Raw genomic sequence first — 25,716 nt, forward strand, 5'->3', positions numbered from 1 at the left:
TTATTTCTGCTTTCTCGGACATGTACCACTTCCACATCTATTTGGGCCTCAAGTCTGACCAACTCCCCTTACAAATATTTCTAAAATCTGGCCCACTTCCTCTAGCAGGGTTCATATTTTTATTATTTTATTTTATTTTATTTTATTTTATTTTTTGAAATGGAGTCTCCCTGTCACCCAGGCTGGAGTGCAGTGGCGCGCTCTCTGCTCACTGCAACCCTCGCCTCCTGGGTTCAAGTAATTCTCCTGCCTCAGCCTCCCAAGTAGCTGGGAGTACACGTGCCCGCCACCACCACACCTGGCTAATTTTTTGTATTTTTAGTAGAAACGGGGTTTCACTATGTTGGCCAGGCTGGTCTTGAACTCCTGATCTAGTTCTTCACCCACCTCGGCCTCCCAAAGTGCTGGGATTACAGGTGTGAGCCACCGCACCTGGCCCATATTTTTAGTAACTCCCACTCAGACTCTTCATAGCCCTATTGCTGTTCTTTCTGCTGCTAGTTTCCTCTCACTCCAGTTACTTTTACCTTCAACTTTTGTTGACCTGAGAAGTGTTTTCTGTCATTCCCAGCTTGAAGTCCTTTCCATTGCTGCCTTGAGCAGGGTTAGGAAATCTGTGGCTTTGGGCCAGTTCTGGCCCAGTATCTATTTTTGTAAGTAAAGTTTTATTAGCACATGGCCACACATATTCATTTACTTTTATCTGTGGCCACTTCTTTTTTTTTTTTTTGAGATGGAGTCTCCCTCTATTGCCCAGGCTGGAGTGCAGTGGTGCAAACTCAGCTCACTGCAAGCTCCACCTCCCCAGTTCAAGCCATTCTCCTGCCTCAGCCTCCCGAGTAGCTGGGATTACAGGCGTCCACCACCACGCCCGGCTAATATTTTGTATTTTTAGTAGAGGTGGGGTTTCACCATGTTAGCCAGGCTGGTCTCAAATTCCGGACCTCAGGTGATCCACCTGCCTCGGCCTCCCAAAGTGCTGGGATTAGGTGTGAGCCACCACACCCAACCTCAGCACATGTTTCTAAGCTGTGAACTCTATGGGGAAAGTAATTGAGGTAGTTCACCTAATTATTAATGTATTCTCAGCACAATGCCTGACACACAGTAGGTATTTTAAGAATATCCATCAAATGAATAAATAAATAAATAAATAAATAAAATAAGAGGTAGGATTTTAGAGCATTATATAAAAGCATATATTTTCAAGATGACTAAGTCAACTCCATCTTAACCACAATATTATTTTTACAGATTTTAAAAACATTATTTGAAAATTTTATCAGAGAAGTAATTAGTACCTTCTGAGCACTTAACTAAGGGTGAACACTGATCAAATTGCTTTGTAAGTATTAACTCAACTCATATTATTACCTCACTACTGTGAGACAAAAAAAAAATTTTTTTTTTGAGACGGAGTTTTGCTCAGTCACCCAGGCTGGAGTTCAGTGGCGCGATCTCGGCTCCCTGCAAGCTCTGCCTCCCGGGTTCACGCCATCCTCCTGCCTCAGCCTCCGGAGTAGCTGGGGCTACAGGCGACCACCACCACGCCCAGCTAATTTTTTGTATTTTTAGTAGAGACGGGGTTTCACCGTGTTAACCAGGATGGTCTCAATCTCTTGACCTCGTGATCCGCCCGTCTCGGCCTCCCAAAGTGCTGGGATTACAGGCGTGAGCCACGGCGCCCGGCAAAAAAAAAATTTTTAAGGGCCAGATTTTAAGTTTTGCGGTTGAATCTCTATTGCAACTACACTATTCTACCATTGTAGCACAAAAGCAACCACAGACAATATGTAAATGAATACATGAGGCTGTGTTTTAATAAAACTTAATTTACAAAAACAGAAGGCGGGCCAGATTTGGCCTGAGGACTGTGTCTTCCCAACCTCTGCCTATTTTCAAATGAAACACCAAGAGGTTAAAATCTGGCCCCCAAATCTCACAGCTGATAAAAAATAAAATTGGATTTGAACCTAAACTATCTCCAGAAAATATACTTACTCTTAACCATAAAACTATACTATTTGTCAGGAAGAAAAAAATTTAAAAATCAACAGAATGCTTTTGTAACTTTCTAGCTGTGTGATCATAGCGTTTTAGGGTTAACAGAAGACTTAGAGAACCGTCTAGCTTTAAATCTTCCAGGATCATATGATGGCCATGATCATGATAAAGACAAAGATGAACACTGTTCTCTGAGTGATTAATTCATAATCTTTTATATGTTTTATCTTGCTAAATTCTTACTAAATCCTACGACTAGGCCCCTGTTTTGCAGAGGAAGTTTAAAAAGGGGAAGCCACAAGAGCTCTATTGTAAAACATGGTGATCATAGTTACATGGTAGCAACGTATGTATTCTCAAAAACCACTAAAAGAATAGGTTGTTAGTATTCTCGCCATTAAAAAAAAAAACAAAAAAAAAAACTACACACACAGCAAAGCTGAGTGTGTGAGGTAATGCAAATGTTAATTAGATCACTTGAGCCATTCTACAACGTATACATATTTCAAAACATGCTGTACAGAAAAAAATATCATATATATAATTTGTATTTTTCAGATTAAAAAATAGATGTAAATAAATTAATTAAAAGGGGAAGTCACTTCAACAAGGTTTTACAGCAAGTAACGTGAAGAGCTGTGATTCAAGTGCAGATCAGTGCAGCAAACTCACTGCCCACCAAAAATTTAAGCCTCTTCCCCACCCTCAAATCCAGAGTATAGATTTGTCAGGAGGAAGTGGCTTCCCAGAGACTACATTTCCCAACTGCCCTTGCAGTTATGTGTTATCATGTGACTGAATCCTAGCCAATAGAGTGTGAGGGGAAGTGATATGCACCACTTCCTGGTGTGGCACATATTAACCTCCCACCGTGGGACTCAGCCATGTTCTTTTCCCCCTCCCAGTTGGTTGAAATGTGAAGAACACCAGGATGACCTTGGGAGCTGTGTATGGAAAAATGACAGAGCTTCCCTCAGCCTGACGGTGCAGGATAGACACTCTTCAGACCTGTTTGCTCACCCTCTACTGATACATAAGGCAAAAATAACTCCCACTGTGGCAAGCCTGTGACATTCTGGAGGTGATCCTAACAACCACTAATGTTACCCTATTTAATACCATCAGCCTGACACTCAATCACTTTGCTAAATGGCCTTTGTATAGGAGGACAACTGAAATGGAGCTCATACTTTTCCTCTCTACACCATCACTGCTGACTAATGTCTTGCTCTCCATCTTCTTGTGGGACAAGATGGCTGGATTCATTATGACCATGAGGTAATTTGGGTAAATTACCTACCTCAGGCTCAGTTCTATTGATGCCCGTCAGGAATAGGAGGTGGGCCAGGAAGAGGCAGAGGGAGAACTGTAGGTGGAGGGAGGTGCTGGTGTTCTGGATGGGCCGGCACAGGAGGAAGGTGAGGATGGCCAGGAAGAGGCACAGCAGAGAGATGGCCAGTCCCACCTGGGTGATTACAGTCAGCACAGGGTCCTCCTGCAAAACACCAAAGGGGGAATCCATGATAGTGTCCAGTGGTGGTGTTATGTTCCTGAGGTAGTGTCAGATGGGCTTCCTTGTTCAGTCCCTGAAACAATTGACTTTACCTCTCTGAGACTTAGTGTTCTCATCTTCAAAATGAGGGCAGTAATAACACTCATCACACAGGAATGTTAAAAACCGAAACAACTAGACCAGTGCTGGATATAGCTCTTAACAAATGACTAATGGGAGTTGGTGTATAAATACCCCAGCTCCCTTGCAGCTCAGATAGAATGACCCAGAGATGTGAGTTCTACACTGACTCCCAGAGTCCCCTAGAGGGAATAAAGTCCAGTTACCTATGGTGGTAACTGGCTTGATAATGCTGTCTGCACTGACATCTGTCTTACTTCCATCTCATTGTCTCAATCCCCCACTAGTGTTTCCTGTAATCTGCTTTCAAGTAGCTACTACTATCTGACTCTTTGTCTTAGAATCTCTTTTTTTTCTTTTCTTTTCTTTTTTTTTTTTTTTTAACATGGAGTCTTGCTGTGTCACCAAGGCTGGAGTACGGTGGCACAATCTTGGCTCACTGCAACCTCCGCTTCCTGGGTTCACTCAGTTCTTCTCCCTCAGCCTCCTGAGTAGCTGGGATTACAGGTGTGCGCCACCATGCCCAGCTAATTTTGTATTTTTAGTAGAGACGGGTTTTCATCATGTTGGCCAGGCTGGTCTCGAACTCCTGACCTCAAATGATCCACCCACCTTGGCCTCTCAAAGTGCTGAGATTACAGGTGTGAGACACCATGCGTGGCCTTTAGAATCTTTTTGTAAGAAACGCAGAGGATGACTCATAGCTTCCGGGACATACACAGGTTCACAGGAATTAATCTTGGTACCTTGGGGGCAAGAGCCACGAGGACGGCAAAGCTGGACAGATGGAAGCACTTGCATTTGGTGTAAGAGCCGTTGCTGCACACACGAGAGCAGCCCTCAGTGGACCAGCTGCCTCCCTCCAGTCCCTCCCAGTAGACACAGATATGTTTTGTTCTCTCGTCACCAGGCTGGAAAGAGAAGAGTATGAAAGTGGGTCTCTTCCTGGTTTTATTTTTTATTTTGTTTTATTTTGAGACAGAGTCTTGCTCTATTGCCCAGGCTGGAGTACAGTGGTGCGATCTCAGCTCACTGCAACCTCCACCTCCCAAGTTCAAGCAATTATCCTGCCTCAGCCTCCCAGGTAGCTGGGACTACTGGTGCACACCACCATGCCCGGCTAATTTTTGTGTTTTCAGTAGAGATGGGGTTTCACCATGTTGGCCAGGCTGGTCTTGAACTCCTGGCCTCAAGTGATCCACCCGCCTCGGCCTCCGAAAGTGCTGGGATTACAGGCATGAGCCAACGTGCCCAGCTTATTATTTCAACTTTATAGGTTAATCACTATGCAGTGTTGGAAACTGGATTGGAAATACACTTGTAGGGGAAGAGTTTCACACCACCACGCCTGCGGTGGGTTTATTCTCCATCTATTCTGCCCTTCTCTGGTCAGCTCAGAACCCTGGTGTTGACCCTCTGAATGGCTTCGCCAGCTTCCCTGCTATTTATAGAACCAAAGAGAGGCACTGGTGAGACTCTTTGGGTGAGAGAAGAGAGAGAAATAAAGTATTTCTTCCCTGTGCCCTTTCTACTTTAAACCATCTCCATCTTCTGCAGAGTGATCCCTCATTCCTGCCTCCTGCTTCCACTGAGCTCAGTAAAGCTTCTCCTCCATTGCCTTTTGGCTTCAACGTGAGAATGGCATCTCACTTTGGCAATTTCTGGATGCCCCAACATTTCATTTCTTCCCAAGCTTTACTGAGGTGTGATTGACCAAAAACAAAAAAACAAAAAAACAAAAAAACCCCACAAAAAACTATGTTTATACATTCTGATAGATGTATACAGTTTTAAATGATTACCACAATGAAGCTAACATATCCAACACCTCACATATTTGTGTGTGTGTGTGTGTGTATGTGGTGAATACATTTGTGATGCACTCTCTCAGCAGATCTCAAGTATACACTTATTAAGTGTAGTTACATTGAGTGTGGTACATTAGGCTGGGCATGGTGGCTCACGCCTGTAATCCCAGCACTTTGGGAGGCTGAGGCAGGCAGATCACCTGAGGTTAGGAGTTTGAGACCAGCCTGGCCAACATGGTGAAATCCCGTCTCTACTAAAAATACAAAAATTAGCCAGGCATGATGGCAGGGGTCTGTAATCCCAGCTATTCTGGAGGCTGAGGCAGGAGAATCATTTGAACTCAGGAGGAGGAGGTTGCAGTGAGCAGAGATCGTGCCATTGCACTTCAGCCTGGGGTGAGAGTGAGACTCCGTCTGTTAAAAAAAAAAAAAAAAAAAAAGCTATTGGCCAGGCACGGTGTCTCACACCTGTAATCCCAGCACTTTGGGAGGCTGAGGCAGACGGATTACCTGAGGTCAGGAGTTCGTGACCAGCTTGGCCAACATGGTGAAACCCTGTCTCTACTAAAAATATAAAAATTAGCTGGGCATAGTGGCACACTCCTGTGATCCCAGCCACTCGGGAGGCTGAGGCAGGAGAATCGCTTCAGCCAGGGAGATGGAGGTTGCAATGAGCCGAGATAGCACCACTGCACTCCAGCCTGGCCGACGGAGCGAGACTCTGTCTCAAAAAAAAAAAAAAAAAAAAATCTTCATTCATCTGTTGACAGATACATAGGCTGTTTCCATATCTCGGCTAGTGTGAATATTACTGCAATAAACATAGGAGTGCAGTTATCTCTTTGAGATCCTGATTTCAATTCTTTTGGCCACATACCCAGAAGTGGAACTGCTGGAACAGATGATAATTCTGTTTATAACTTTTTGAGAAGCCTCTGTACTGTTTTCCATAATGACTGTACCATTACAGATCCATAAGGGTTCCTGTTTTTTTTTTTTTTTTTTTTTTTTTTTTTTTTTTTATTTTTTGGCCACATACTGATATGTTAGGTTTTTGATAATAGCCATCCTCACCATGGTGAGGCAAAATCTCATTGAAGATGCCTCAGCATGTCTTGTGTGTTCTCTTACTTCTGAATTCCGTTTCCTACTTGGGAAGCTGTCCGCACCTGCTCACCCTTTAAGGTGCTGCATGAAGACCCAGCCCAGGGTGTTTCTCACCTGATTATGGTGAAAAGTCAGGAACACAGGTTCAGACAGGGACACTTTTTCCTTCAAACCGATGCTGCCACTCACAACATGAGAGTTCAGTTTTACTTCCTGCATCCCTTTTCTTTTACTAAAAAAGGATGCATTCAGAATATCCCCAAGAGATTCAAACGTGATGAGGGCAACTGCAGTGCTCTCTGAGAAAAATGGAGAAGAAATGCTGTTAGTGGCCATCCATAGTTTGGAGAGAAAGGACAGTAGTGTCTAACATGAGGGTCATAAGGCAAGCAAGGAATGGCTAAAACTGTTCTTGGAAATCCCTTAAATGCCATTCAAGACACTGTGTGTCGCTTGGGGTGCAGCATTTTTGTTTATGTAATATGTATTATAATGCCCCACATATTATAAGCGGTTTATGTGCAAAATATGCTCATCAGAGTCCTAAAATATATATACAAGCCCTGGAGCATTATAACCAGAGTTGTGAGGCAGGATGCTTGTCCTCAGAAGGGCACGTGGAACTCAGGCAGTCTAAGAAAATCACACTCTCTCAGCCTTCACCTCAAGCTCACTCTGGGGTACCTAATTTAGTGGAATGGTATGCAGAATGGCCCACTGTATTTAATTAATTCACTCCTTTTGTCTCTCTCTCTCATCTTATCACCCTTCCTCTCCCTGTCTTCCTTTTCCCCCTCCCCTTTTCATGAAGCCACAGTTTAATGTAGAGAGCTTCAGGCTGGGCACGGTGGCTCACACCTATGATCCCAGCACTTTGGGAGGCTGAGGCAGGTGGGTCATCTGAGGTCAGGATTTCAAGAACATCGTGGCCAACATGGCAAAATCCCATCTGTACTAAAAATACAAACATTAGCCAGGTGTGGTGGCGGGCACCTGTAATCCCAGTTACTCGGGAGGCTGAGGCAGGAAAATCGCTGGAACCCAGGAGGCAGAGGTTGCAGTGAGCTAAGATGGTGCTACTGCACTCCAGCCTGGGCGACAGAGTGAGACTCTTCTGACTCCAAAAAAAAAAAAATCATGGAGGTGCAGTGCACACAGGATGCCCGTGTGATGGGGTGTTTCCCAAATTGCAGTTGTCCACGTGCTACCATCCCATTTTTGACCAAAGCTACTTATCATCTGTATTCCTATTTGCTCCATTAAAAAAAATCAACTCAGCTGGGCATGGTGGCTCACGCCTGTAATTCCAGCACTTTGGGAGGCCAAGGTGGGTAGATCACCTGAGGTCTGGAGTTCGAGACCACCTTGGCCAATACAGCGAAACCCCGTCGCTACTATAAATACAAAAATTAGCTGGGCGTGGTGGTGGGTGCCTATAATCCCAGCTACTTGGGAGGCTGAGGCAGGAGAATTGCTTGAACTCGGGAGGCAGAGGCTGCAGTGAGCCAAGATTGCGTCACTGCACTCCAGCCTGGGCAACAGAGTGAGACTCGGTCTCAACAACAACAAAATCAACTTGTTTTTAGATCCCTTTCCTCCCTTCCCCTACTCTATAGCTATAGTAAGGAGTGAAGATTGACAAGTAACCAGGAATTTTTGGAGGAAATGCAGCAGATATTTCATTTTTAAGGTAACCAGGTTTTTCTCTTTGAAATAGTTTATATACATTCATTCATTTATCTTTCAGGGAAATATTTTTTTATCCTCTACTGTGTGCCAGACATTCTAGGAATTATTATACAGCAGCAAACAAAACAGACAAAACCCCTGCCATCAGAGAGCTGATGTCATAGTGAGAGAGATGGGCCACCAACAAATAAATAAGTTAGAAAAAAATACATAGTGCAGGAGCTTTACAGAGACTTCAGGAGATGAGATAACGCGGATGTGAAACACTATGCTGTGAGGGTAAAACCCAGCCTGCCGCCTGCTTTTGTAAATAAAGTTTTATTGACACACAGCCACACTCCTTCACTGACACATCATCAATGGCTGCTTTCAATGGCTGCTTTTACTCAACTCTGATGGCAGAGTTGAGTAATAACAAAGGTCATCTGGAACAAAAGACCTAACATATTTACTCTCTGAACCTTGTAGAGAACATTTGTTTTCCAATCTGTGGTAAAGAACAAGACGGGATGGCTCTCTTAAAAAGGGTGTTCATAAACGCTTCTCAAGGAAGTGTTCAAGGCAATCTGACACCATTGAGTGTTACCTTTGCAGACCATCACATGGAAACGGCATGCATCAGCCGGTCCTTTTTTTTTTTTTTGAGTTAGAATCTCACTCTGTCACCCAAGCTGCGGTGCAATGGCGCCATCTCGGCTCATTGCAACCTCCGCCTTCTGGGTTCAAGCAATTCTCCTGCTTTATCCTCCTGAGTAGCTGGGATTACAGGCACGCACCAACACGCCTGGCTAATTTTTGTAATTTTAGTACAGATGGGGTTTCTCCATGTTGGCCAGGCTGGTCTCAAACTCCTGACCTTGTGATCCGCCCGCCTCATACTCCCAAAGTGCTGGGATTACAGGCATGAGCCACTGTGCCCGGCCCAACCAGTCCCTTTTCAGGAGGCATTTCAAGGAATCCCTGTGCAAACTTTTGTGTATATCACAAAGTACACACCCCATATGGCAACCTGACTTCTCTCTGCAAAATGCCTAGTTAGTGCTCAAGGAAGATCTTTTTATTCCACCATGTAGAATCTCCCTACCTGAAAAGCTTTGTGAATTCCCACCCCGGGGTTTAATCACCTAGAAATGAAACAATGATGCATAGAATTCAGAGTCAAGAGAATTCATTGGAGACACAGTACCTCTTGGGGTTCTTTTAAAAGCATCAGCACAGTTGATATCCATGGTGTTATTTCCAGCTTCCAGAAAAGCGTTCTCCCTTGTTTCATTGCACCTCTTGGTTTCATAAACTGAAAACATTAAGAAAGTCAGTCCTGTTCTCAAGCCTCATGCCTAAATAATTTGCTAAAGAACTCCCTTCTCTGGAAGACCACCTATTGGTGATCCCATCTCCCCTGTGCAAGGTTGGCCACATGGCACTTTCTTCCCACCTTTGGCTGGTAGAAATGGAGTGGCCAAAATGGCCTTAGCAACACACTGGCCACAACCCAAGAGAAGAGAGGAGAAGGGCATGCTTCCCAGAACAGGTACTCTGATAGGCAAGCTAAGCAGTTTCCACAGGACACTTAATGGTACTGGAGTGCCTGGTTAGGGGCGAATGCAATCTTTATAAGCAAGAGTAGCTAAGCATTTTAAAGTTTTCCCAAAAAAATAGTCACTAGGAACAGAACTTCTGCATTTGGGAAGAATCCCTTGAGTAAACACTATTCATCAAATATATAAACACATTTTGTGAGATCAACCTCAACATTTTGGGGGTATAACCAGAGTTTGTCTCTGAGCAAGTGAGAAAGCTGTCCTAGGGGCTATGGCAGACTGCTTATTACCTGTGATCACCATTTACCTATTCTTTCTTTGGGTCTAGAACTACTAAATTTAAGCTGAAGACAAGCCATTTTCCAGCTTCCCTTGCAGCTAGGCAGAGCCATGCAACTATTTTCAGGCCAATGGATCAAAGAACAGAATGGCATGTGCTAAGGGAAACAGACATCCTTTCAACTTATTTTTTCCCCTTTTCACTGGCTGGTAAAAGGGTGTGATAGTAGAACAGCTCTCTTGTAACACAAAGTGAAAGTGAATGATGAAGGCAGCAGAGCATAGAACTGCCATGGTATTGCTACATCAGCCCTGACTCAATTATGCTAAAACTATTTAAAAAATAATGGTTAAGCCACTGTTTACCATGCTTATACCACCAGATTTGGTATGTTAATTCAGACACTAAGTTCATATGGAACATTTGCCAAAATAGACTATCAATCAAGTCTCAATGAATTCAAAAGGATTGAAATCCTACAAAGTATGTGCTCAGACAACTCATCAAAGAGTATATATCACAACTATTTTTTCCTGGTGAGCAAGTGTGGTTTAACATACGTAAATCAATCAATAGGATTTATCACATTAACAGAATGAAAGATAAAAACCATCTCAATTGATGATAAAATGATCATCTCAATTGAGGTAGAAAAAGCATTTGACGAAGTTCAACATCCTTTCTTAATTAAAACCCACAATAAATTAAATGAGGCCATTAACAGAAGGAAACCCTAAAAAGCCACAAATATTTGGTAATTCAGCAACACACTTCTAAATAAACCATGAGTTAAATGATAAATTACATAGGAAATGTTTTAATATTTTGATCTAAATGATAATGAAAGCCCAGTATATGAAAACTTGCAGGATGCAGCTAAAGGTGTGCTTAGAGGGAAATATATAGCTCTAATTTATAGCTAAGTGTTAAGCTTTAAATGCATATATTGGGAAAGGAGAATGGTTTAAAATTAGTAATCAAATTACTAAGTCAATAAGTTAGAAAATGAAAAGCAAGTTCGACCCAAAAGAAGTGAAAGGAAAGAAATAATACAGAAAATTAAAGAAAAAGGAAATGGAATAATAATATAAATAATCAACAAAGCCAAAAATTGATTCTTTGAAATGATTAACAGATACAGAGGTTAGGAAGAAACCACAGTTCCTGATATAGAGTTCCTAAAACCCTTAGCATTTCCTGAGCAGTAGGAACACTAGGAAAATCTCTTGTTCTAATATTTGGTCTTGGACTCAAGTTGCTGACATATCGCCCCTAAGACCATTGTAATTTCCTGAGTGACAGGAACATGTGACTCAACTCAAATCCTTTGTATTCTCTTGGTTATAGGAACATCTTTTTTTCTAATGTGGTGACTCTTAGCCAGCTCCTGGATAGCCTCAGGATGGGGGTGGTTGCCAAGGAAACCAATGGTGAGATTAAAGGGTTGGAACTTTCAGTTTCACCCCCATCCCAGATACAGGAAGAGGAGGGAGGCTGAATGTTGAGTTGATGTAAATGGCCAATAATGTACCCAATCATGGCTAACTAATGAAGCCTCCATACAAATCCAAAAGATTTGTTAAGCTGTCTAGGAGATTCTAGATAGCTTAAAATATGTGGGTCCTCAGCGTGGCACCCCTAAAGGGGGCTTAGAAGCACTGCACCTCTTCTCCTATGCCTTGCCCTGTGTCTCTCTTCCATCTAGCTGTTCATCTGTATCATGTTTTATTTATATATATATATAGTATTTATAAATATATATTTATATTTTAAATATATTTTATATATATATAGAGAGAGAGATGGAGTCTTGCTCTCTTGCCCAGGCTTGAGTGCAATGGTGCGATCTCAGCTCATTGCAACCTCCACCTCCTGGGTTCAAGCAATTCTCTTGCCTCAGCCCCCTGGGAAGCTAGGATTACAGGTACACAACACCACGCCCAGATACTTTTTTTTTTTTTTTTTTTTTTTTTCAGTAGAGATGGGGTTTTGCCATGTTGGCCAGGCTGGTCTTGAACTCCTGACCTCAGGCGATCCACTTGCTTCAGCCTCCCAAAGTGCTGGGAATACAGGCATAACTCACCACACCCAGCCCATTTGTAATATATTTTTAATAAATGGATAAATGTAAGTAAAGTGCTTTCCTAAGTTAAGTGAGTCACTCTAGCAAATTACTCAAACCCAAGGAAGGGGTTGTGGGACTCTAATGTGTAGCCTGTCAGTCGGACGTACAGGTTACAACCTAGAACTTGAGATTGGCATTTGAGGTGAAGAACACTTTTGTGGGATTAAGCCTGCAGCCTATGGGATCTGACACTATCTTTGGTAGAGAATGTTGTGGAATCTGAAGTTTGGCATGAAAGTCATTAAGCATTCATAATGTCATAATTGAATTATAGAACACCCCGCTGGTATCCACTGGAGAACTGTGCGGTCAGTGTGGAAAATGAGCCCACACGTATTTTGGTGACCAGAGATGAAGTATTCTGTGTTCTCGTTACTATGTGAGAGTAGAGTAGGAAAATAACCGAGGATTTTTCTGTCCTCTAGCCAAGGAGGCATGGTGAATATGCTCTTAAATACTTTCTGACATACCAAGGGAAGCTGAAAAGAAGACGAGAGCTGGTTTATTCTCTTGTCCCTTGAATTTGCATTTTTGAAAACAGAGTCCTTCTCATGTAGAATGTTGGTGTAGAGGGTCTATGATCCTGGAAACCCACAGATTTCATCATTCAGAAACCCTGGCAAAGCCAGGACCCAGACCTCTTAATGGTCTTTACGGAGGGTGATAAAGACTCTACTCAGCCTCTCTTACCTACATCTAAGTCAGAAATTCGACCCTTTCCTGGAGAAGCAAAACTGTCATTCCAGATCTTCAACTCCACGCTCTGAATTAGTTGAGTAGCCTGTCTTGCAATGTCCTCTCTGCTTCCATTTCTTCTCAGATTTTCCTTCAAAAAAATAAAGCTAATTAGATTGACTCTCACTGAAATGTAAGAAATAAGGAATATGCACAAGTGTTGGAGTGGGGAGCCCAGAAGGCAACGATATTTATTAAGGTGCTACAAGGTGTGTGTGGCATTGAGAATCTAGGTGCTTGATGTAGGTCTTTGAATGACAGCTGAGGCACTTTCCCCCTACCCTTGTATTTCTCTTTCTCTATGGACATGTGGCACAAGGAACTTCTTAATTGTGGGAGGCTGTCCCAGGCACTGTAGGATGTTGAGCTGTATCCCTGGTCTCTATCCACCAGATGCCAGTCACACATATCACCCTGAAGGTATGACAACCCAAAGCGTCCCCAGACATTCACAGACAACCTTGGAATGGAGGACAAAATTACCCCTGGATAGAACTACCCTGCCCTAAAAATCACAGGAAGACATGTTAATGTTTGGGTAGGAGAATGACTTAGTTATACATACCAACTGTTTCCCAAATCCAGGCTTCACCCCACTCACCCAAATATCCACTTTTGCCTGTGTCCCTTGACTATCGTCCTCTGTGAAAGAAAAGATGTCATTGAAAGAGATGTGGGAGAAAATACACCCTGCTTGCATCCCTTCCTCCAATCACCCTCAAGTTAAGTCTTTCCCTAATACTTCCGCAGCCCATCCTAATTCCCCTCTAAGAAGCCTAAAAAGTATTGCACAGTAGAATTATAAAAGAGAATTAGAATGGGGCTTCCAGTTCCATATTGAGTTGGTGCAAAAGTCATGGCAATCTTTGCTATTGAAAGTAATGGCAAAAACCGCCATTACTTTTGCACCAACCCATTACTTTAGTCAACCCTGTTTATTGAGCACCTACTCGAAACCAAGCACAATGCTGAAATATATGGATATAGGCTAGGAAAAGAAACAAAGGTGTCCCCTTGTGGAATCTGAAGTTTGGCATGAAAGTCATTAAGCAAGTTATTATGAATAAATAATTAAGCAATTGCAAGGGATGCTCTTACTCTTAATAAATAGAACATGATATGTGGACAAAAAGATGGGAACTATAGACACTGGGGACTACTAGAGGGAAAGGGTGGGAGGCTGAGGAGGGCTGAAAAGCTACTGATTGGGTACTATGTCCACTACCTGGGTGACGGAAACATTCATACACCAAACCCCAGAGACACGCAGTTTACCCACGCAACAAACCTGCACATATACCACACCCAAACCTAAAATAAAATAAAACAGGACTTCCCAAAATCAATCAATCAATCAATCAATAATAAATAGGACATGATGGTGTGGGAGTATATAGCAGAGGATCCCAACACATCAAGGTGACATGGAAGAAATCAGTGTTAATTGACTTAATAATATAGAAGCAGTTGTCTACACATCGCAGTATATAAAGTGCCATCATATATATTATCTCATTTCAAGGAACACAGAAAGTTGTAGAAAAGGCACATACAGCATAATAACCAGTATTAACTGACTTTTCCTAGGTGCCTAGGACTGTTAAGTATTTCACATACATTAATAATGAGTAGGGGCTGGGTGCAGTGGCTCACGCCTGTAATCCTAGCACTTTGGGAGGCCAAGACGGGTGGATCATTTAAGGTCAGGAGTTCCAGACCAGTGCGGGCAACATTGTGAAACCCTATCTCTACAAAAAATGCAAAAATTAGCCAGGTGTGGTGGCATATGCCTGTAGTCCCAGTTACTCAGGAGGCTGAGGTGGAAGGATTGCTTGAGCCTGGGAGGCAGAGGTTGCAGTGAGCGAAGGTCACACCACTGTACTCCAGCCTGGTAACAAAGCGAGACCCCATCTCAAAAATAATAATAATGAATAGGTAAAGTGTATTAATTTCCTGGGGTTGCCATAATATAGTGATACAAATTGGGTGGCTTAAAGCAATAGAAATGTATTGTCTCATAGTTCTGGAGGCCAGAAGTCCAAATCAAGGTGCCAGCAAGACCATGCTCCCTCTGAAGGCTTCAGGGAAACACCTTGCCCTGCCTCTTCCAGCCTCTGGTGGTTGCCGTCAGTCTCTGACATTCCTTGCCCTTTGGTAGCATAACTCCAATCTTCACCTCTGTCTTCACATGGCCATCTTCCCTCTGTGTGTGTCTCTGTGTCCAAATACCCTTCATCTCATTAGGACACCAATCATGTAGGATTCAGGGTCCACTTTGATCTCGTATAACTGCATCTTGACTTATTACATCTACAAATACCCTATTTCCAGATAAGATCATATTCACACATTCCAGGTGGAATCAATTTGGGGAGAACACTATTCAGTCCAGTAAGAAGGATTCAGAAATGGCTGCAAATAATCCCTGCCTCTTGGCATTCACATCGTTGGGTAATCTTCCCTTGACTGTGGACTGGACTCAGTGACTCATTTCTAAGGAACAGAATATAGCAAACGTGATAGGATGTCACTCTGAGAATGGGTTATAAAAGACTATGACTCCTGTCTTATTCATGCTCTCTTTCTGGCCATTCTAATGTGTTTGCTATAACAAAGCAAGCTGTAGAGACCCACATATCTAGAAACTAAAGGCTGTCTCCCACCAATCACCAGAAATGAACTGAGGGTTTCAGTCCACCAGCTCTGAAGGAATTAAATTCTCCCAGCAACCTTGTGAGTAGCTTGGAAGCAGAACCTGCCCCAGTCGAGTCTCCAGATGAAACCACAGCCTGGACAAAACCTCAGTTGCAACTGTGATAGACCCGGAAGCAAAAGACTCAGCTAAGCCATGCTTAGTTCCCTAACCCAGAGAAACTATGAAACAATACATATGTGTTGTTTTAGGCCACTAAATTTGGGGGTAACTTGTTATGCAGCAACATGTAACTGACACAATAGATACTATTAATATTACTATTCCCATTTAAAGATGAGGTATATAGGAATTAAGTCATTAACTGAAAGCCAGATGATAAGTGGAAGATTTAGCACTTCAATCTCTCTTACCCAAACGTGAAATAATGATGGAATTAAACAAATAAATAAATTGTGGATAGTGAGAGACGGGTTTCTCATTGTTGGAGAAGGAAGTTACAAACAAGGAAAGAGGGAAGGTTCCAACAAGCCTTGATGTTGAACTGGAACCAGAGGTATCAGTGTGAATTCATCAGATTTAGTAGATAGGTAGATAGACATAAACATTGAATTTAAGATGAGTGAGAGATGAATAAATAGAGGAATTCAGAAGAAATTTAAAGGTGCCCTTTTGGAAGCTCAGGAAACAGACCTGTATTGGACACATACATTTGGAAGCATCTATATAGAGATGGTTATAGATGCCAAGGCTTGGATGACACCATCTTGGAAAATATCATCAAAGACAACAAAGGAATGAGGGATGAGGGTTAGGATGGAGCTTTACTCTCTTACCCTGGCCTAAAATTAGAGAATCTCTCAGAGTTTCCCCCAAGTCCCCATCATTTTTCAGTGAAAATAGTATTTGGAGGTTCGTACCATAACAATCTGGAAAATTATAATCTATAAAACCAGCCAGCCAGTTGAGGACAGGATGTTTTATCCAACAGCTACAGATGTAAGTTCCAATTTTATTTTTACAATGAGCTTCATACTTGCACTTTGCCAGCCCGGTCTCACATTCATTAATATCTGTGAATCAAGAGAAAGTGTTACTTTCATTTTCATAGAATTATACCATTTCCCTTGCCCATGAAATCTTTATTGCCCAACCATTGTCCATCAATGTTCTCCCTAAGTTAACTTATAAATCCAATACAATTCCAATTTTTAAAAATCTACATGTGAATTTTATGAAGTGAGAGACAAATTGTTGCTATCATGCAGGTGCAGCCAGAAAAAACTACAAGGTGGGAACAAAGTATAGGACATTAAGTATAGGACATTAAGACAAAGTATAAAACTGCAACTAAACAAGGAGGTACTGATGCATGCATAAATAAAAATAGACTAATGAAATAGACTAGAAGTCCAGACGTAGACCCAAGTACCTATGGAGCTTTAGAACATGGTAAAGATGACATATCAAATCACTAGAATAAGGACGGAATGTTGTTTTTAATGTTGTTTTTAAGTCACACCATTTGCTAAATCAATTTAACACACATAGTGCATGGCAGGGTAATAAACATAGGGTAAGTTAACACACTATTATAAAAACTTGAGAGAGATGAGGAAGGACCACACTACTAAAATCCTGGCTTGGCCGGGCGTGGTGGTTCATGCCTGTCATCCCAGCACTTTGGGAGGCTGAGGCAGGTGGATTACATGAGGTCAGGAGTTCAAGACCAGCCTGGCCAACATGGTGAAACCCTGTCTCTACTAAAAATACAAAAATTGCTGGGCGTCATGGTGTGTACCTCTAATCCCAGCTACTCAGGAGGCTGAAGCAGGAGAATCGCTTGAACCCGGGAGGCAGAGGTTGCAGTGAGTTGAGATCGCACCATTGCACTCCAGTCTGGGTGACAGAGTAAGACTCTAACTCAAAAAAAAAAGGCTAGGCGTGGTGGCTCACACCTGTCATCCCAGCACTTTGGGAGGCTGAAGCAGGCGGATCACAAGGTCAGGAAATCGAAACCATCCTGGCTAACATGGTGAAACCCCGTCTCTACTAAAAACACAAAAAATTAGCCAGGCATGGTGGTGGGTGCCTGTAGTCCTAGCTACTCGAGAGGCTGAGGCAGGAGAATGGCGTGAACCTGGGAGGCGGAGCTTACAGTGAGCCGAGATTGCACCACTGCACTCCAGCCTGGGCGACAGAGCGAGACTCCATCTCAAAAAAAAAAAAAAAAAAAAAAAAAAAAATCCTGGCTTATGCAATGTTTATGTGTCTTGCCGCTCCGAACCACATCAGCCTTCTCTGCTGAATGGACCAGAGCTGAGGCTCAAGCAAAGGACCCACAGACAAAAGGTGCTCTGGACCACAGACTTATACTTGTGCTCTCCATCTGAAGGACTCAGGGACAAGCACACCTGGCCGACGGCTGTACTTTATCAAATAGTCTGCTGAAGAGAGACAAGTTTTATTTGGGCTATGGGTTTATGTGTTTTGGGCAGAGGACACATGGAACAGAATAGTTATCACTAATGAGAGATTAAATTAAAACCCCGTTAACATTTTTACCTTCACACTTCTCAGAGAACTCATGAAAGTATGTCCTGCCAGACCTGGCCGAAAAGCCGTGTTCACAGGTGCAGTGGGTGCTGTTGTGGCACTTGGCATATTTAGGGCATTGAGGACAGAAAGCTGCAGAGAAACAGAATCCATTCATTCGTCTAAGAAATATTCAGTATGCGTCTACCCTGTACCAATGCTGCAGTCAGAAGAATGTCATGTTGGGAATAGTTCTGTTGGCATCCGTTTGGCATCCAGACCTTTGCTGAACACAGGGGCACACAGTGCCCAACCATGTCCCACTTCTGCCACCAACACCACTTTTGCCAGATGGGTGAACCTCCAAATGCCAGCACCTGTTTTTCTTTCCTTGCAGGCTCACCCTGGCTACCAGAATTCTCTTTGTTCGTCACATGGCAGGTTAACAATGCCTTTCCTCTCATAAGTAGCTCCCTTTATCAATGATTGATAGAAGATAGTGCATTTAAAAAAAAAAGAAAAGCAAAAAAAAGCCAATTTTGGCCGGGCGCGATGGTTCACGCCTGTAATCCCAGCACTTTGGGAGGCTGAGGCAGGTGGATCACGAGGTCAGGAGATTGAGACCATCTTGGCTAACATGGTGAAACCCCGTCTCTACAAAAAAATACAAAAAAAAAAAATTAGCTGGGCATGGTGGCAGGCACCTGTAGACCCAGCTACTCGGGAGGCTGAGGCAGGAGAATGGCATGAACCTGGGAGGTGAAGCTTGCAGTGAGCCGAGATAGTGCCACTGCTCTCCAGCCTGGGCGACAGAGCGAGACTCCATCTCAAAAAAAAAAAAAAAAGCCAATTTCATTATTATTGTAAAAACAACAGAAAATAGCAAGTGTTGGTGAGAATGTAGAGAAAATGGAACCCTTGTGCCCTGCTGGTAGACATGTAAAATGATGCCATGTCTATGAGAAACAGTATAGCAATTCCTCAATAAATTCTAAATCAGAATTACCATATGATCTTACCATATGATCCAGCAATCACACTTCTGGGAATATACTCAAAGGAATCAAAAGCAGGGTATAGAAGAGATATTTGTCCACTCATGTTCATATCACCATTATTCATAATAGCCAAATGTTGTATGTAATCCAGGTGCCCATGAATGAATAAATGAACAAAATGTGGTCCATCCACACAATATTATGTTATTCAGCTTTTAGAAAGAAGGAAATTCTGGCCAGGCATGGTGGCTCACACACCTGTAATCCCAGCACTTTGGGAGGCTGAGGTGGGTGGATCACCTGAGGTCAGGAGTTCGAGACCAGCCTGACCAACATGATGAAACCTCATCTCTAATAAATGCAAACAAACAAACAAACAAAATTAGCTGGGCATGGTGGTGAATGCCTATAATCCCAGCTACTTGGAAGGCTGAGGCAGGAGAATCGCTTGAACCCAGGAGGCTGATGTTGCAGTGAGCCGAGATTGTACCATTGCACTCCAGCCTGGACAACAAGAGTGAAACTCAGTCTCAAAAAAAGAAAAAAAAAAAAAAAAAGAAAGAAAGAATGGAATTCTGACACATGCTACACCATAAATGAACCTTGGGGAACATTATGCTCCATGAAATAAGCAAAGCATCAAATAATGTATTATTCCACTCCTTTGAGATGCCCAGAGTTGCTGGATTCATAGAGACAGAAAGTAGAATGGTGGGTGCCAGGGCCTTGGGGAAGAGGAATGGGGAGTTCATGTTTCATAGACACAGAGTTTCAGTTCTGCAACTAGAAAGAACACTGTGGGTGGATGGTGGTGATGGTTGCATGGCAGTGCAAATGTTGAATGGCATTTACCTGTACCCTTGACAATAGTTATAAAGCTACATTTTACATTATCTACATTTTACCACAATTTGGAACATAGTCATAATCAATAGGTTCCTTACCCGTTGAGGTGTATGAGGTGCCTGTTCCATGCCACGCCCAACAGCTTCCCCCAGGTATTAAACTCCAGCTGCCCACATGTAACTTGCTTGATAAGGATCCTATATGAGCTCCTCCCCTTCCTATGCCACTGCCCACTCCCAGCTGGTGCCTCCTAGGAGTCCCTCCCAGAACAACGGGTTGCTCTCAGGGTCTGCTTCTGGGGGAACCCAAGCAATGGCTTGTGGTGAAGGCAAAGTATTTCCTGTAATGACTCAAGACACAGGCTTGGGGAAAGAAAGAGGAGAGTCTAGCGTCCACCAGCCATGTGACCTTGAGCCAGCCACTTTTCTGGAGGACCCTTGATCAAATGGGGATAATGTCTTTGTAGGAGTGTCATGGGGATTGACTGAGATGGTATATGTGATGTGCTTTGCTATGTAAATGCAGATGATGGTGATAATGGAGATGGGAAAACAGCTCTTGGTATCTCCAAGGAGCCAGAAGGAAGTGCCAGAGACTCCATGCTCTGTCTCTTGAAAAAAGCTCCTTCCCTTCTCTGAAGGAAGCTTCCAGATCCCAATTTCCTTTCCTCTGGCCTTTGGCTATGAATAGACTCACCTCCAGAATTCTCGGCTTCTGATCCTGGCAGAACCACTAAGATAGTGAGACCTGGAACAGAGAGAGGAGGGGATCATTCAGACGGGGATCCCCTGGACTCTGCTTGGCTGAAGGCTGGGTGAGTTAGGGGCAACTAGCCCTAACTCTTTGCCCAGTCACACATGCAAGCTTCACCATAGCGTCTTCCAGGCAGGTTATAAACACAAGAGTCACAGATTTGGACATCATATCCTTCTAAAGTATGGGAAGTTCATCTGATTGGAGCTGTGTTTCCCAATTTCCGAAAACCCAGCAGCGAATTCAGCTTCTTCTCTATGTCCCAGCACCAAAAGATAAGGTTGGCAATCTCCTTTCTATATTCAACAGTTTATTTTAATATCAGTCCGGACCTCAAACCACACACTGTTCAAGAAAAATATAAATGGAAACCCCATAGGTCCTTTTAAATTTTCCATTAGCAACATTTTTTTGTCTTTTGAGACAGAGTTTTGCTCTGTTGCCCAGGCTGGAGTGCAACGGCATGTTCTCGACTCACTGCAACCTCCACCTCCCAGGTTCAAGCAATTCTCCCGCCTCAGCCTCCCAAGTAGCTGGGATTACAGGCACCTGCCACCATGCCTGGATAATTTTTGTATTTTTAGTAGAGATGGGGTTTCACCATATTGGCCAGGCTCATCTCAAACTCATGACCTCAAGTGATTTGCACGCCTCGGCCTCCCAAAGTGCTGGGATTACAGCTGTGAGCCACCACACCTGGCCATCTATTACCCACATTTTTAAAAAGCAAAGAGAAACACTTGAAATTAATTTTGATAATATTTTTTAGTTCAATGTAGTTGAAATATATTACCATTCCAATACATAATCAATATGCAATAAATAATTCATCCATTATTTAAATTTATATGTGTTTATTAGGTCTTTGAAATCTGGTATGCATGTTGTACAGACGGCACATGTCCGTTTGGACTAGACACATTCTGAGTGCTCAGTAGCCATGTCCGGCTGACGACAGTGTAGGTTTAATCCTTAGGAAATAGGGTTTCCTCTGAGGTACGAGGAGATTTGAATATTCATGGGGAATGAGAATCCTGGGAGTTCCGATATTTTGACAAATTTGGAATGGATAATGATGATTTGAAGATGATCTCTTCCTGCTGCCATGTTGTTAGACTGAAGTTAAATACATACACTGGGGATGAACTCAGAAATGCAGAAAGCTGCTCCACCTATTTCTTCCTGGATTATCTAACATCACTCCCTTAAGGCAAATACGCTTGGAATGAGCAGGCACTTGAAGAAGGAATTTTTTTCCTATCCCTTCCGTTGCAAAGTGGCTCTGTGCGAATCTTTTGCTAAAATATGGAGGCATCTGCTTCTATGAACAATGTCAGCCCCCAGATGGTGTAAGCATAGCAAATAATACCTAGGAGATTGGATTTGGGTCATGCTCATGGTCCATTCGAGTTATCAAAGAACAAGGCAAGGTACCTGGGCAAGATAAAGTCACCTGCTCCTGTCTCATTCATTGTATTTACTATTTTCAATATCATGCATACTGATGAAAACATTATGTTTAAAGATTTATAATATTAAGTTATCTCTTACGACATTTTGTTTTGTTTTGTTGTTTCTTTCTTTTTTTTTTTTTTTTTTTTTGAGATGGAGTCTTGCTCTGTCTCCCAGGCTGGAGTGCAGTGGCACGATCTCATCTCACTGTAACCTCTGCCTCCCGGGTTCAAGCAATTCTCCTGCCTCAGCCTCCCAAGTAGCTGGGATTACAGGCGCGTGCCACCACGCCTGGCTAATTTTTGCATTTTTAGTAGAGACGGGGTTTCACCATGTTGGCCAGGCTAGTCTTGAACTCCTGACCTCATGATCTGCCCACCTCGGCTTCCCAAAGTGCTGGGATTACAGCCGTGAGCCACCATTCCTGGCTGACAGGGCCATTTTTTCAGAACCAAAACACTCAACACCAAATTTCCTGTGAATAATTATTATTTTTTTTTCCAGAGAGAAATGTCACTTGATTCCCACAGGGTAGGGGTCGGCAAACTGGACCTATGAGTTGAGATGACTTTTATATTTTTTACATAAAACATTTTAAATGGTTGAAAAAATCAAAAGAAGAATAATACTTAATGGCCATGAAAATGATATGAATTTTAGCTGCTTATGTCTGTAAATAAAGTTTTATTGACACACAGCCACATCCATTCATTTCCATAAGGCCAATGGATGCTTTAGGGCTGGAATAGCTGAATTGAGTAGTTAAGGCAGAGGCCATATGGCCCACAAAGCTGAAATACAAATTATCTGTCCCTTACAGAAAAAAATGTGTCCACCCCTTACATACAGTATGGAACATCACTTACCTGTAAGGTCTCCTAACAAACCTTCCATCCTTAAACTGTATCTGATGCCTCCTACGGAGATTTCTTTTTCTCGTCTCTAAGACCCTAAAGCCCAGAGGACAGGGTGGGAAGGTCTAGGTTGTAACTTACTGAGCTATGATGCTCCAAGCATGGACCTGCTTGGCGTCAATCCATATAGCAGATACTTGAAGTGACCCTTTAGCCTACCCCAGAGGGGGTTCCTATGAATGCAGATGACATTCTTTTTCTTTCTTTTTTTTTTGAGATGTTTTCTTTTGAGATGGAGAGTCTCACTCTGTCACCCAGGGCTGGCGTGCAGTGGCGGAATCTCGGCTCACTGCAGCCTCTGCCTTCTGGGTTCAAGTGATTCTCCTGCCTCAGCCTCCAGAGTAGCTAGGATTACAGGCATCCGCCACCATGGCCGGCTAAATTTTTTGTCTTTTTAGTAGAGATGGGGTTTTACCATGTTGGCCAGGCTGGTTTCAAACTCCCGACCTTAAGTGATTCACCTGCCTTGGCCTCCTAAAGTGCTAGGATTAGAGGCGTGAGCCACCGTGCCGGCCGCAGATAACTTTCTGTCTCTCTCTGCAACAGTGCATTTTACTGCACCCAGCCGGGGAGTAGGCCAGAAATGTGGGAATTACACCGTCTCTTGGAGGTCCCTAGCAGGACAGCACCCACCTGCCCGCAGTGGTAACCCCCTCACTAACACACCCTTCAGCGGCTCTTCACCCCTCCTTGTGTGACCTCCCCACACCCTCCTTTCCTGGGATCCCCTCCCAAATAAACTATTTACGCACACAAGTCCTTGTTTCAGTTCTGCTTTGTGGCAGCCCAGCCTGACTTGCGATGAGAGCTTCTAATAGGAGAGGCACACGCAGTTAATGCTGGAGAAAATGCCAGATTTGAAGGAGCAAATCAAGCGAGGATACCAGGCGCATGAGGAGAAGGGAAGGGAGTTCTTAGTTCCACTTACCCAAGAGCAGGACCAGGAAGCACCTGCTCCCCATAGCGCTGAGATGCCGGGAACAATCTCTCTCAAGCAGGACGCGGTCAGAGTGCCTGGAATGAATAAGCCCCATGAAATCTGATTTCTGATGGTTCAAGTTCAGAAGCCACATGGCCAATGCTTATCAAAATGTAAGGCCAAGGCAGGAGAATTGCTTGAAACCAGAAGGCAGAGGTAGCAGTGAGCTGAGATCGCACCACTGCACTCCAGGCTGGGCAACAGAGCAAGACTCTATCTCGAAACCAACCAACCAACCAACCAACCAACAAACAAACAAAAACCGTTCATCTCTCCCTCTCCTTTGACCCAATAATTCTGCCTCTGGTTAACTCTGTCAAGGAAAAGACCCTGCAAGGATGATCATAGCACATTTGGTTATAGGGAACAAGTTTATCACTCAACAAATGCTAAAAAACGGATGCATCTGATGAAATATCCGGCTGGAATTTAAAATCCTGTTCTATGGCAATCAGCAAGATCGAGAGTGGAAAACTCCACCAGACAAACTACTCATTTTTTCTTTCTTCTTCTTTTTTTTTTTTTACATTGCTGTCATTGATTTATTTTTAATTTTTAATTCATAAATAATTATATATGCTTATGGGCTATAATATGATGTTTTGACTTATGTTGACATTGTGGAATAATTTTTTTTTTTTTTTCGCTCTATCGCCCAGGCTGGAGTGCAGTGGCCCGATCTCGGCTCACTGCAAGCTCCGCCTCCCGAGTTCACGCCATTCGCCTGCTTCAGCCTCCGGAGTAGCTGGGACTACAGGCTCCTGCCACCACGCCGGGCTAATTTGTTTTGCATTTTTAGTAGAGACACAGTTTCACCGTGTTAGCCAGGATGGTCTCGATCTCCTGACCTCGTGATGCGCCCGCCTCAGCCTCCCAAAGTGCTGGGATTACAGGCGTGAGCCACCGCGCCTGGCTGACATTGTGGAATGATTAAATCAAGACAATTAACATATGCATCACCTCACATACCTATCGTTTTTTGATATGAGAACTTTCAAAATTTATTCTTTTAGCAATTTTGAAATATATAATATAGGCCAGGCACGGCGGCTCATGCCTTTAATCCCAGCACGTTGGGAGAACGACATGGGCAGATCACCTGAGGTCAGGAGTTAGAGACCAGCCTGGTCAACATGGTGAAACCCCATCTCTACTAACAATACAAAAATTAGCCGGGTGTGGTGGCAGGTGCCTGTAATCTCAGCTACTGGGGAGGCTGAGGCAGGAGAATCACTTGAACCTGGGAGGTAGAGGTTGCAGTGAGCTGAGACCGTGCCACTGCCCTCTAACCTAGGTGACAGAGCAAGACTCCATCTCAAAAAATAAAAAAAGAAAGAAATATGTACACATATATTTATAATATATTTATATAAAAGGCTACTATCTCCTCTGTTTTAGGAAAATGTTAGCCTTCTATATACAATTATCCATATTTGCATGTGTGTATGGGTGTTTATATGTGTATACACAAAATCATACATACAAATGTACAAACATAAATGCATCAAATGCATCTGTATGTGTATGATAATTTTGTATTTGCATAAAATATTCCTGGAAGGTACCTAACAAACTCATAGCATCCGTTACATTTGAAAACAAACGTATGCGAGGCTTAACACCTAGGTGATGGGTTGATAGGTGCGGCAAACCACCATGGCACA

General features: G+C 43.1%; 1 protein-coding gene across 3 annotated transcripts in view; it reads right to left on the bottom strand.

Annotated features, from left to right (window-relative positions):
- LOC100424416 (putative adhesion G protein-coupled receptor E4P) overlaps positions 1-25,716 on the bottom strand; it is a 50,495-nt gene that overhangs the window by 18,457 nt on the left and 6,322 nt on the right. For all 3 annotated transcript variants that reach the window (XM_077979690.1, XM_077979691.1, XM_077979689.1), the window contains exons 2-11: positions 24,002-24,087; positions 20,651-20,701; positions 18,141-18,263; positions 16,496-16,648; positions 13,524-13,564; positions 12,878-13,013; positions 9,428-9,535; positions 6,667-6,851; positions 4,384-4,548; positions 3,305-3,499 (exon numbers count right to left, since the gene is read on the bottom strand). In XM_077979690.1, coding sequence (XP_077835816.1) covers positions 3,305-3,499; positions 4,384-4,548; positions 6,667-6,851; positions 9,428-9,535; positions 12,878-13,013; positions 13,524-13,564; positions 16,496-16,648; positions 18,141-18,263; positions 20,651-20,701; positions 24,002-24,035 — 1,191 coding nt within the window. In that variant the 5' untranslated portion in view covers positions 24,036-24,087. The remainder of the gene's footprint in view (positions 1-3,304; positions 3,500-4,383; positions 4,549-6,666; positions 6,852-9,427; positions 9,536-12,877; positions 13,014-13,523; positions 13,565-16,495; positions 16,649-18,140; positions 18,264-20,650; positions 20,702-24,001; positions 24,088-25,716) is intronic.

Source organism: Macaca mulatta, chromosome 19 (genome assembly GCF_049350105.2).
Source record: "Macaca mulatta isolate MMU2019108-1 chromosome 19, T2T-MMU8v2.0, whole genome shotgun sequence".
In the NCBI taxonomy this organism is placed as follows: domain Eukaryota; kingdom Metazoa; phylum Chordata; class Mammalia; order Primates; family Cercopithecidae; genus Macaca; species Macaca mulatta.